We start from the raw sequence: 11,366 nt of genomic DNA on the forward strand, positions 1-11,366 counted from the left end.
GGCTTGTCCTGGCCTAACCCACAGCTGTTTTCCAAAGTGAGGGTGGCCCTTCTCCCCACTGGGGCCTGCATCTGCCGGCACTGGGGTGGGTGCGTGGGGGTGGCATGGAAGGGCTGGGCTGCCCTTTCCCCCCACACGTGTGTTTCACATCCAGACGGGGCTCTTGAAAACTGTAACTATTGGGGCCGAAAATCCAGAGAACGGGGTCTAAAGGGAACGAATGATGGAGCTGTGGCTAACGCACAGGACTCCTCGGTTCTGTCCCCAGCTCTGGGAGGGGAGTGGGGTCTAGTGGTTAGAGCAGGGGGCTGGGAACCAGGATTCCTACCTCTGACTATCCGTGTGTCCTTGGACAAGACCCCCTTTCCCCTTCTCTGTGTGTCATTTTCTCCTCCAACCCTGCGTCCTTTATCTGGGGGTCAGGGCCCGTGTGTGCCCAGGGCCATGACTGAGCAAGGCTGGGAACGTGGCCGAGCTGGAGGGGACTCAGCGGGGTGAAAGGGACCAGAGGTGCCTCTTGGCTTTAGCTTCCATCCCCCGCTGGCCCCAAGGGAGGCGCTGGCAGGGTCCTGGGGTGGGGATGGAGCGTTTGGAACCCCTCCCCCCCCCGACACACACACACACTTTCCGCTGCATGGACACCCCTGCACTCCCCACCGGCCCAGCCCTCCCGTCTTTCCCAAGCCACGCTGAGGAATGCAAGTTTCCCTTGGCCAGGGCTCCTGGGTCCTGGCAGCCACCCAGGGGGGTGAGTCACCGGCCAGAGACGCGCGCTCCACCCTGTAGTGCAAAGGTGAGGAGGGAGCTGAATACACACACACACCCCCGGGAACACTGCCTGTGCCGGACAGTCTGTTCCCGGGGCGGCTCCTCATCATCGGGGCTGCAGGCTCGTCCGTCCCCCAGCCCAGCCTCATCCCGCTCCTGCCCAGGGGTCTCCACACTGCCCAGGGGATGGCAGATCGGGAGCCGGGGAGCAGCCTCCCACCCCCCAACTAGCTCCTGGGGACCCCACCTGGGGGCTGAGAATCTGCCCACAATGCACAGCCGCCCCCCTCGCCCCCCCATCCTCCCCCTCTGCCAGGGGGTTCGGATCAGTGAGGGGGGAGGCAGGATACCAGGGTGGATGGGCCCAGTGGTGGCAGGGACGGGGAGGGGGAGGAAGTGGGGGGCGGGAATGCCGGGCAAGGCAGGCCACTGGACTGATCGGGGTGAGGGGGGTACCTGGCTGACGGGCCCCAGGGCTGGCACAGGACAGCAGGATCCAGAAGCAGAGGGCCAGGCCGCGGGCTGCTAGCCCCACTCCGATTCCACGTGGCGGCCGGCTCCGGGGCCAAGCATCAGGGGCCACGTCAGTGGGTAAATGCGAGATCTCTTTATTGCAGAAGGACCGATATCAATACAGCCCCGGGGGCAGAGGAGACGACGCACAGAGAGTCCTGGAGCCCGGCTCGCACACACCGAGGGGGAAAGACCTCCTGGGGCTTCAGCTGGGCTCAGGCCGCGCATTCCCCGCAATGGGCCAAGGCCAGGTCCCAGCCGTATCTGACCCTAGATCCGGAGGGACTGTAACGACCGAGGCTGGGAGAGAGACGGGGCTTGCAGGGGGAGCCCCCCAACCTGGTCACCTGACCAGCGCTGCATTAGCCCCCCCCATCCCTCCGACCACTATCCTGCCCCTGGGATGGGGAACCGAGGGCCTGAATCTCAGTTGCCCCATCCGAGCACTTGGGGATGGGATGGCCGGGGGGCAGCTGGTGTAAAATAGAGCGGCCTCAGGGCTGCTGTGACCCATGCTCTGCCCCCAATAGGCCCTGGTTAAACCGCAGAGTAAATGAGCGTTTTGCCATAACAATACCAAGGGGCTGCCCCCCCCAGCGCATGGTGGGGAGCAGTGGGGTGTGTCGGGGGCATGAAGCGCAGGGTGGCTAGTCTGATACACGGGGTCAATATACACAAAGCATCTGGCTGGAGGGGAAATTCCCCCCCGGATACGAGTCACAGACCCACTTCCTGGATGGGTCTGAATGGGCCCGATCGGGCTCAGAGGGGGCGGCTGGCCCCTTGAAGCGTGAGTGGATTGCATGGTTGGTACAGTGTGGGGTGCAGTGCCGCCTGCTACCACTAGGGCGGGGGCGTCCAGCGGGGCTGCAGTCCCCTCAGTGTGTAATACCCCAGGCTGCCACCAGGGGGCAGGCGGGCTGCAGGGCCATACAGGGATATGTGGGGCTAATTGGCAGGCCCTGCCCCCTGCTGGTGGAGGGGTTGTTACCTGCAGCCCTCCCGGCTGTTCCGGGAACTGGGCTCAGACCCCCACAAACCCCTAGGGTAGCTTTGCCCCAGGCCACCCTCAGGGCTGGATCTGGGTCCAAGGGGCCTGATGCCGGCCCCTGCCTGGCACCACGGATCGCAGGCGGGACATGGGCACGGAGGACGCCAGGGGCCAGCGCCAGGGTATGACTTGCACTAACCCAGCCTGGCTCTTTGTCCCCCCCAAGTGGCGGGTCGGGGGAGAGCGGCTCGTGGCTTGCAGGCCCTGGATTCGATCCCCACCCACCAGCGTGGCTGGTGCCTCGGGGATCGGGGAGCACGGCAAGTCCCCCCCCCTCCCACTTTAACATGGCGACTGCCCCGGGGCCCGTCAAGTCTCCCCCCAAATGACCTGGGGCAGCTGGAGGTCCGGGCAGGGTCCAGCTCGCGGCCTCTCTCTTCTCTCCTGGTGGACAGGCCACGTGGTGTGTGTCTTGGGGGGATCCGGGGCTGGCAGCCCCCCGCTGGCCCCGCTTCGTGCCCCGGTGGCAGGACGGAGACGGTGAAGGTATCCCAGGGCGGCTGGCTGGGGAGGCCTGATCCTGCATCGATGAGGGTCCTAAATTACTCCCTCGCCGGGTGGGGGTGAGGCTGGTTCGCTGACGCTGGAGAGGGGGGGGATTGGGGTCGCCCGGAGCAGTTCAGCCTGGCATGGAGGGTGTGGGGGGATCAGGGTCTCTCGGAGCAGTTCAGCCTGGCACGGGGGCGGGGGGAGCGAGAACCCGGGCCCGTTACTCGGCTGAGCCCTTCTGCCTCCTCTTGGAGGGGGGCACCAGGTGGCGGGGCAGGTCGGCGGGCAAGCCGTGCCCCTCCAGCTTGACCTCGATGAGGTGGCTGGCCAGGGCGAACTCCTCGTCATCCAGCATGCCGTCCCGGTCCACGTCGCTCAGCTTCCAGATCTTGCCGAGCACCGAGTTGGGCAGCTTGGTGGCCACCATCCAGCTCTTGGCCTTGGTGCCGCTCAGCTTCCCGTCCAGGGGCGAGAGGTTGTAGAAGATCTCGTCGTACTTGGGCTTGTCCTTGGTCACCACCCAGTCCTCGTCGTCCGCCCCCTCGTAGGCGCCGTCGGCCAGGCCCTCCACGAAGGGGCCGTTGTGGGTGATGTCGAAGGCCCCCCCCTGCACCGCGCCCTCCGGCGTCTCCAACTCCTCCTGCCGCAGCAGGGGCATCAGCCGGGCGATGTCGCCCGTCAGCATCTCGTCCAGCCCCTCCAGCAGCCGCGGCTTCAGCGCGTGGAACTTGGTGAAGTCGTGAACCATCAGCAGCTCCTGGGGGGGGGGGGGGGGGGGCGGTCAGCAATGAGGGGAGCACGGGCCAGTCCGGCCTGGCACCCCCTCCCCACGGCCCAGTATAGCCTGGCCCACCCCCCACAGCCCAGTCCGGCCAGGCCCCACCCCCCACGGCCCAGTCCAACCGGGACCCCTCCCCATGGCCCAGTATAGCCTGGCCCCCTCCCCACGGCCCAGTCCAGCCGGGCCCCCTCCCCACAGCCCAGTATAGCCTGGCCCCCTCCCCACGGCCCAGTCCGGCCAGGCCCCACCCCCCACGGCCCAGTATAGCCTGGCCCCCTCCCCACGGCCCAGTCCGGCCTGGCCCTGTCCCTCCCCTACACCTAACTTGGCCCAGCCCCACCCCCTGTCCCCACGGCGGGGAGCAGCCTGCAGGAGCCAGGCCCGGCTCTCACCTGCATCTTGCCGCAGTCGGGGAAGTCGCCGGGCGAGATGTGATGCTCCAGCTGGATCTTGGCGAAGATGACGGGCAGCTTGGCGATCAGGTGCTTCTTCTTGTTGTCCTTCCCGAACACCGAGGGCATCTCCTTCTTCAGGTGGCTGATGATGTGGGCGTGGACCTGGGGGGGCCGAGGGGGCGTCAGCCAGAGACTGGGGGGCGGGGACCCACCTGCAGAGGCTGCCCCCAGAGCGAGCAGGTATGCCCCCCCCCCACGGTGCCAAACACAGCTCCCGCCCCTGCTGCTCGGAGCCACTGGGTTTGCTGGCGGAGCTGTCAATTATCCAGACCCCTTCCCCCTCCTCCACCTAGCATGGCCCTCCCCCACCCTATCTTCCTCCCCTCCCCCATGGCCCAGCATCACCCTCCCCCACACTGCCCAGCCTGGCCCAGCATCGCCCCCCCCAGCCCCGGTGGGCCGCGCCAGCTCCCGGTCAGCAGCTCTTCCTGCGCCCCCCCCGCAGTGACCCAGAGCTCCGCTCCCTCGGCTTCCGCAGGAAGGATCCGTCTGGGGCAGTTGGGCAGGGCAGGGCAGAGGAGCTCGCTCCAGTCCCCACCCTCACACCGGGACGGGCCCCCCAGCCCTGGGCTAATGCCGCCCGGCTCCCAACATGGCCCGGGACATTGGCCTGGGAGCCAGGACTCCTGGGTTCTAGCCTCGGCTCTGGGAGGGGAGGGGAAGTGAGGGGAGGGGAGGGGGGTCTAGTGGTTAGAGCAGGGGGCCTGGGAGCCAGGACTCCTGGGTTCTAGCCCCGGCTCTGGGAGGGGAGGGGGGTCTAGTGGTTAGAGCAGGGGGGCTGGGAGCAGGACTCCTGGGTTCTCTCTCCGGCTTTGGGAGGGGGGGTCTAGTAACAATCAGGGGGGCTGAGGAGGTGATTTATAAGGAAAGATTTAACAACCCAAATCCAGCTAAAATACACCGGGGGGGGGACTATGGGCCCCTGCTGCAGCCCCCCTGAGGGAGTTTAGCCCCTGAGCTCTTGGGGGCTGGGGCTCTCTGTCCCTGCCTTCCTCCAGCACTGGCCCTGCCCTGCTAGGACCACATCCCGCCTGCCCTTCCCCGCTGCCCCCAGCCGCGCGCCAGCCCTGGCTCCATGGACCGGGCCCTGCCCTGCCTTTCCCCGCTGCCCCCAGCCGTGCGCCAGCCCTGAGACGTCAGGGAATTTGCTGCCTCATGTCCCCCGGTGCTGCGCTTCGCGGCCTTCCCTCTGTGGAGAAAGAGGGGCTCAGGAAAATCTGCACCCCAAAGCCTTGGGTGGGCTTTGGGGGCTGGGTGAACGCTAGGCGGGAAGGGGGCCGCAGACAGCTGCTCTGGGAGTAAACCCTGGCTGAATGTTGCCCCTTGATCCTCCCAGGGTGAGGACGGGCACCGCAGGTCCCGCCGGCACAGATGGCAGCTGAACCCATGTGTTTTAGTGGTTAGGAGCACGGGGCTGGGGCTCAGGACTCCTGGGTTCTCGTCCTGCCTCTGCTGGGCCACCTTGGGCCAGTCACTGCCCCGCTCTGGGCCTCGGTTTTTGTTGAGTTAAAGTGTGAGCGCCTGGCACAATGGGGGGCCGGATCTCGGTCGGGGTGTGGGCAGCGCCCGGCACCACAGGGCCCCAACTTACTGTGACCTTAAGAAAGCGACTCAGCGCCTTTGTGCCTCAGTTTCCCCTCTGCATTAAGGCTCTGGCCCAGACGCCAACGTCGTGGGGGCATGGGGCAGATGAACGTCTCCGCTCGATTGCGACGCCGGGGCCGGGGCCAAGGGGCGGGCGTCCGGGCTCCGTGACCCAGGCGGTTGTTGGCAGCCGGCTGTGGAAAGTGCTCAGCGGCTGTTCCATGGACGTTCTGTTCCCTGGCTCCGGCCGCGGCCGGGAGGAAATTGCCACTCGGGAGCCCGGGCCGCACAAAGGGCCCCGGGGAGCCGGCGCAGCAGGTGGCAGGAAAAGATAAGGCCGCGCGGGAGGGAAAGAGGCCGCGAAAGCCAATCTGGCGCTTCCTCTTGGGCCAATGGAGGAGCCTCATTAACACTCCCCCACGTCACTGGGGGCTCGGGGAGAGGAACCTGCGTTACTGAAGGGGCCGCGCCCTCGGGGGTGGGGGTGTTGCTTTCCAAAAGTCTGTTAGAATAGGGAACGGGGGGCAGGGTATGAGACCTGGGGCCTCTCCCCTCTAAAGGGTGCGGGCTCTGATCTGGCTCCAGGGCAGGGGCCTTTCCCCTCTAGGGGGCGCTGGCCCTGATCCGGTCGAGGGGCTGGGGCCGGAGAACCAGGGCAGGGGCCTTTCCCCTCTAGGGGGCGCTGGCCCTGATCCCGCCGCGGGGCTGGGGCCGGAGAATTGGGGCCTTTCCCCTCTAGGGGGCTCTGGCCCTGATCCAGCCATGGGGCTGGGGCCGGAGAGCCAGGAGCCGGGGCTGGAAGTTCGCCGTGCCCGGGGGCGGTGGCTCTGAGTGTGGCCAGCCCAACTCCCGCCAGCAAACGAGTCACCCAGGGGCTGCCCCCTCCCCAGCCTGGCTGAAGCAGAAGACATTGTGGGGGGCGAGGGGGCTGTGGGCGGCTGCCCGCTCACTGGTGTGCCCCCAGGGCAGGGCACGGCTGGAATCCGGCTGCCAGGACTGGGTGGGGCTGGGACGGGATGGGGGGCCGGGTCGCTCAGAGCTCCCTGCCCAGCCCAGCCTCCCCCGGCCCCACATACCCTGGCGAGGGGGGCTCCCCCTTCAGGCACAGGGCCAGGGACCAGCCCTGCCCCTGCCAGGTGCTAAGGTGGGCGCCCCGCCCCCGCCGCGTCTGCTCAAGTGTGGGGGGCAGCAGCAGGGGGTTGGGAAACCAAGGCCTGGGCTTGTGGGGGTGTCAGTGCCCCCCCCAAAATGGAGGCACCCGTCGTTAGAGGCTGTTTTAGGGGATCTGGATAGAGGCATTTCTCAGGCTGGGGGGCCCTGTTGCGCAGGAGGGGGTCCCCGTTTCTCAGGCTGGGGGGCCCTGTTGCTCGGGAGGGGGTCCCCGTTTCTCAGGCTGGGGGGCCCTGTTGCTCGGGAGGGGGTCCCCGTTTCTTAGGCTGGGGGGCAGGGAGGACTGTTACTCGATCACAGCTGCGGAAGGCTCTGCCGCATGGGAAACCCTTAACGAGGAAACCATGCGCAGGATGCAGGGGTGGGGGGCTTGCAAACCCCGTAACGCCCCCCCCCCCCCGGGGGGGAGCCCTGTTCTGGGCGGGGAAGACCGCCAAGTTTGGGGGGGGGGGTCTGGAGCCATCTGCTGCCTAAGAGTCACAGCCCTGAAATTATATGGGGGGCTGTAGGAAACAGCCCCAAAAGCTGCCCTCAGAGACTCCCCCCAAACTCAGGGGGTGCCGGGCCCCAATGGGCAGGAGACCCACCAGCTAACAGAGAATGTGAGACCTCACCCCGCAGCCAAGGGGTCTCTAATCACTAGCCCTCCCCTCCCTGGGAACAGAACCCAGGAGTCCTGGTTCCCAGCCCCTGCTCTAACCACCAGACCCCCCTCCCCACGCCACGCCAAGCCAGGCCAGGCCAAGGATAGAACCCAGGAGTCCTGGGTGGCCAGGGGCTCCTTGCTCCCTCACCTTGCTCCCCCTGCCCCCTCAGTCCCCCTGTCTCTCTTGGTGCCCCCCACTCACCCCACTAGAACTCCCCTCCCTCCCCCCTCAGTCCCCCCACCTGCCTAGATCCCCCTGCCCCCCTCAGCGCCCTCCACCGACGACCCCAGAGCCCCTTTCCACTCCCCTCGGTCCCCCTGCCCACCTAGATACCCTGCCCCCCTCAGTGCTCCCCACACAGCTCCCCAGAGCCCCTTTCCATGCCCCTGGTCCCCCTGCCCGCCTAGGTCCCATTGTCCCTCTCAGTGCCCCCCCCCTCGGTCCCCCCACTCACCCTGACGAGCCGGGCTCTCTTGACGAGGTCGTTGAGCTTGCGGAGGGCCGAGTTGCGGGGCAGGTTCTGGATGTCCTGGAACAAGTCCTGCTCCTCCAGCTCGAAGAGCCGCCGGTTGTCGGAGACGAGCAGCGGCTCGGCCCAGAAGGAGCCAATGAAGACACGCAGCACCTCGGGGGTGTTGAACACCTTCCCCAGGGACCACATGAGGGCCCCATAGACCCGCATCAGCTGCTGCGTATCCACCATGTCGGCCTTGTTCAGGACCACCCGGATCTTGTCCTCGTTGCCCTTCAGGGCTCGGATGGCCTCCGAGAACTCGTCCGAGATCTCCAGCTTGTGGGCGTCGAAGAGCAGGATGATACGGTCCACGCGCTCCGCGAACCACTGCAGCACGGCCGGGAAGTCGTAGCCTGCGGGGCGGGGGACAGGCCGTCAGGGCATGGCAGGTGCGGGGCCCAGCGGGCGGGGCCCTGCCCTGCGCCCCACGCCCGCCTTGGCCCCCTGCCCGCCCCACTCCCCAGACCCTGTGCCCCATGCCCACCGTGCCCCCTACTCTTCAGCTGTTGCCCCATGCCCGCCCTGCCCCTGTGCCTCATGCCCACCCTGCTCCCCACTCCCCAGGCCTGTGCCCCACGCCCACCCTGCCCCCTTTTCCCCAGCCCCTGCACCCCATGCCCAGCACAGCCCTGCCCCTTCACTCCCCAGCCCCTGTGCCCCACACCCGCCCTGCCAGGGCATGGGGCCTTCCCTGCAGAGGGCACCGGGTGCCCGTGGACCTGGCTGCCAGGTGTGGAGTCCCTATGCAGCAAGTTCCTGCCTCGACCCCTTCCACTGGTGCTGGTGCTGGCCCCAGAGGAATAGCTCGTGGCTTGAGAAAGGGAAAGGGGGCCTCTGCCTCCCCCCAACAGACCCCCTCCCCCACCCTCTGCTCCTCCCCCAGTGTACCCCCACCCTGCCCCCCTCACTCTCCACTGCCTCCCATTGAGATCAGAGCCCCGTCGCGCCAGGCGCTGCCCAGACCCCAGCTGAGATCAGAGCCCCGTCGTGCCGGGTGCCACCCAGACCCCGGCCGAGATTGGGACCCCATTGTGCCAGGGACTGCCCAGACCCCAGCTGAGATCAGGGCCCCGTCGCACCGGGTGCTGCCCAGACCCCGACCGAGATCAGGGTCCCCTGTATTGGGGGGGGGGCCCTCAGGGGCTGAGGGAAGAGACGTCTCATTACCCCCCCCCCCAGCAACCCTAACAGCCTCGCTGAGGAGCGCTGCTGGAGCCCAGCCGATCCTGCCCCCCCTCCCGCCCTCCCACTTGGCAGCCCAAGGCGGCAAGTGTCTGCAAAGCACCAAAAAAGGAAGGCTTGAGGCTGAGCAGAGGAAAGTCTGAGCCAGCCGGGGCCCAGCTGGACCGGACGGGGCTGCTGCAAAACCTGGGAAAGGTTGGGGTGGGGAGGCCTGGCCTCCCATGCCAGGGGGAATCAGCGAAACCAATGACCCAGCCCGCTGCCCGGGCGAGGGGCTCTGCCCTGCTGCAGCCCCTCCTCTGTCGCCTGGCTTCTCTGGGGGGCAGGGAGCAGGAGCCGGCCCCACTGGCTGCAGTGACGGGGTGGGGGGGAGAATCGGGTCCTGCGAACTCCTCCGTCCCCTGCTGTTTACACAAGCAGGGAGGGAGCCAACGAGTTTCCAGGCCTGGCGCCCGGCCCTCCCTGGAAAATGGAGCCGGGGGCTCCCGGTGACGGATGCCGTTGCGGCGCTGAACGGAGGCTGAGCTGGGATGGGGAAGGGGAGGCTGGGCCCGGAGCTGAGCTGTGGGTCCAGCCCAGCTGGGATTTGGGGGATTCTCTAGAGAGGGAGGGGGGCCCGAGGGGCAGGAACAGCAGCTGGACCAGACCCTGTGCCCACCCGACAGCCGCACTGGCCTTTCCCCCGTGCCAGCTTGCCGCGGTGTATTGGATCTCACGAGCTACAGGGTTCGCCTTCGCTTGCGGGCCTGGAGCAGGGTGTGGTGGGTTATGGTGCACTGTCTGAACAGGCCCCGTACCCCACCCCAGAGGTGGCTGCGTCTCAGCGCTGGGTGAGGGATCCCTGGATAAGCAGCTGCCATGCAGCTCAGGCCTGGCTGGAAGCCGGCCCTGGGAGCAGGGCCATCAATCACCCCTGTGGGAAACAGCCTGAGCGCCGGATGGTGCCAGCTCGCGGCGGGAATTTCCTCTGCACTCTGCCCCGTTCGGCTCAATCCCCGGGCAGCCCAGCTGGGCGGTTGCTGCGTCTCGGCGACGGGGTTCACCAGGGGACGGGGCTCTGGGCTCCCATTGCCTCAGGATCTCCTCCTTCCCCCCAAAAAACAGCACCCATGAACTGCCACTGGCTACCTGCAACTGGGGTCTAGTGGTTAGAGCGGGGAGGGGCAGCTGGGAGCCAGGACTCCTGGGTTCTGTCCCCGGCTCTGGGAGGGGAGTGGGATCTAGTGGTTAGAGCAGGGGCCTGGGAGCCAGGACTCCTGGGTTCAATCCCCAGCTCTGGGAGGAGAGTGGGATCTAGTGGTTAGAGTGGGGGGAGGGGAGCAAGGACTCCTGGTTTCAGACAGTGATTCGCTGAATGGCCTTCAGCAAGTCCCTGCCCCCCTCTCTGTGCCTCAGTTTCTCCAATTGTGAAGCAGGGAGAGAACCACACTGATTGGCCTCACAGGGGTCAACTTGGCCATAGGTTTTCACTAGCGATGCTCCCGGTGCCCCCCTGTCAAAGCAGGTTGTGCTGTTCCCATTCACACGCGCTGTCGCCCGCCTCCCCCACGATCACACCCCCAGGACGTACGCCCTGCCCCCGCTGCGCTCCCCTCTGCTGCCACAGCTCCGCTGGCAGGACGGGCATGATTTCTCAGCGTGTTGTGACCCATCCCGTTGCTATGGGGCTCAGCTGGTCCTGCCCACGGAAACCTCCCTGCCCCGGCTTATCACCCGCTTTATTTTAACAGCTTCTTCCTCCATTTGTCCTGGCCCTGCTGGCTGCTGGGGGATTTCAGATCCTGCCCTGCTCCCAGAAACAGCACGTGCCAGGGACCTGGCCTGAACTGAACTGCCCCGTTGGGCATTTCCTGGGTCCAGTCCCAGGGCCGGCTGCAACGCCTGCTCGTGGGGACACACAGCTGCACAAGCAACCCTACAATAACAGACCAGTGTAGCGGTGCAGGATTCACAAGTGACCCTACAATAACAAACCAGTGTGATCAACCTGTGCCACCTCCCAGTGCCCCGACGGCCACAACCCGGCCCGCGCCACCTCCCAGCGCCCCGACGGCCACGACCCGGCCCGCGCCGCCTCCCAGCGCCCCGACGGCCACGACCTGGCCCGCGCCGCCTCCCAGCGCCCCGACGGCCATGGACCGGCCCGCGCCGCCTCCCAGCGCCCCGACGGCCATGGACCGGCCCGCGCCGCCTCCCAGCGCCCCGACGGCCA

General features: G+C 67.2%; 1 protein-coding gene across 1 annotated transcript in view; it reads right to left on the reverse strand.

Moving 5' to 3' along the window:
- Positions 1-1,359: 1,359 nt before the first annotated feature.
- The window catches only part of EHD2 (EH domain containing 2), a 20,327-nt gene continuing 10,320 nt past the window's right edge, over positions 1,360-11,366 (reverse strand). Inside the window, exons 3-5 of the mRNA XM_026658815.1 lie at positions 7,913-8,325; positions 3,995-4,159; positions 1,360-3,578 (exon numbers count right to left, since the gene is read on the reverse strand). Coding sequence (XP_026514600.1) covers positions 3,042-3,578; positions 3,995-4,159; positions 7,913-8,325 — 1,115 coding nt within the window. The 3' untranslated portion in view covers positions 1,360-3,041. The remainder of the gene's footprint in view (positions 3,579-3,994; positions 4,160-7,912; positions 8,326-11,366) is intronic.

This window comes from Terrapene carolina, unplaced genomic scaffold (genome assembly GCF_002925995.2).
Source record: "Terrapene carolina triunguis isolate 2854851 unplaced genomic scaffold, T_m_triunguis-2.0 Scaffold517, whole genome shotgun sequence".
Classification (NCBI taxonomy): domain Eukaryota; kingdom Metazoa; phylum Chordata; order Testudines; family Emydidae; genus Terrapene; species Terrapene triunguis.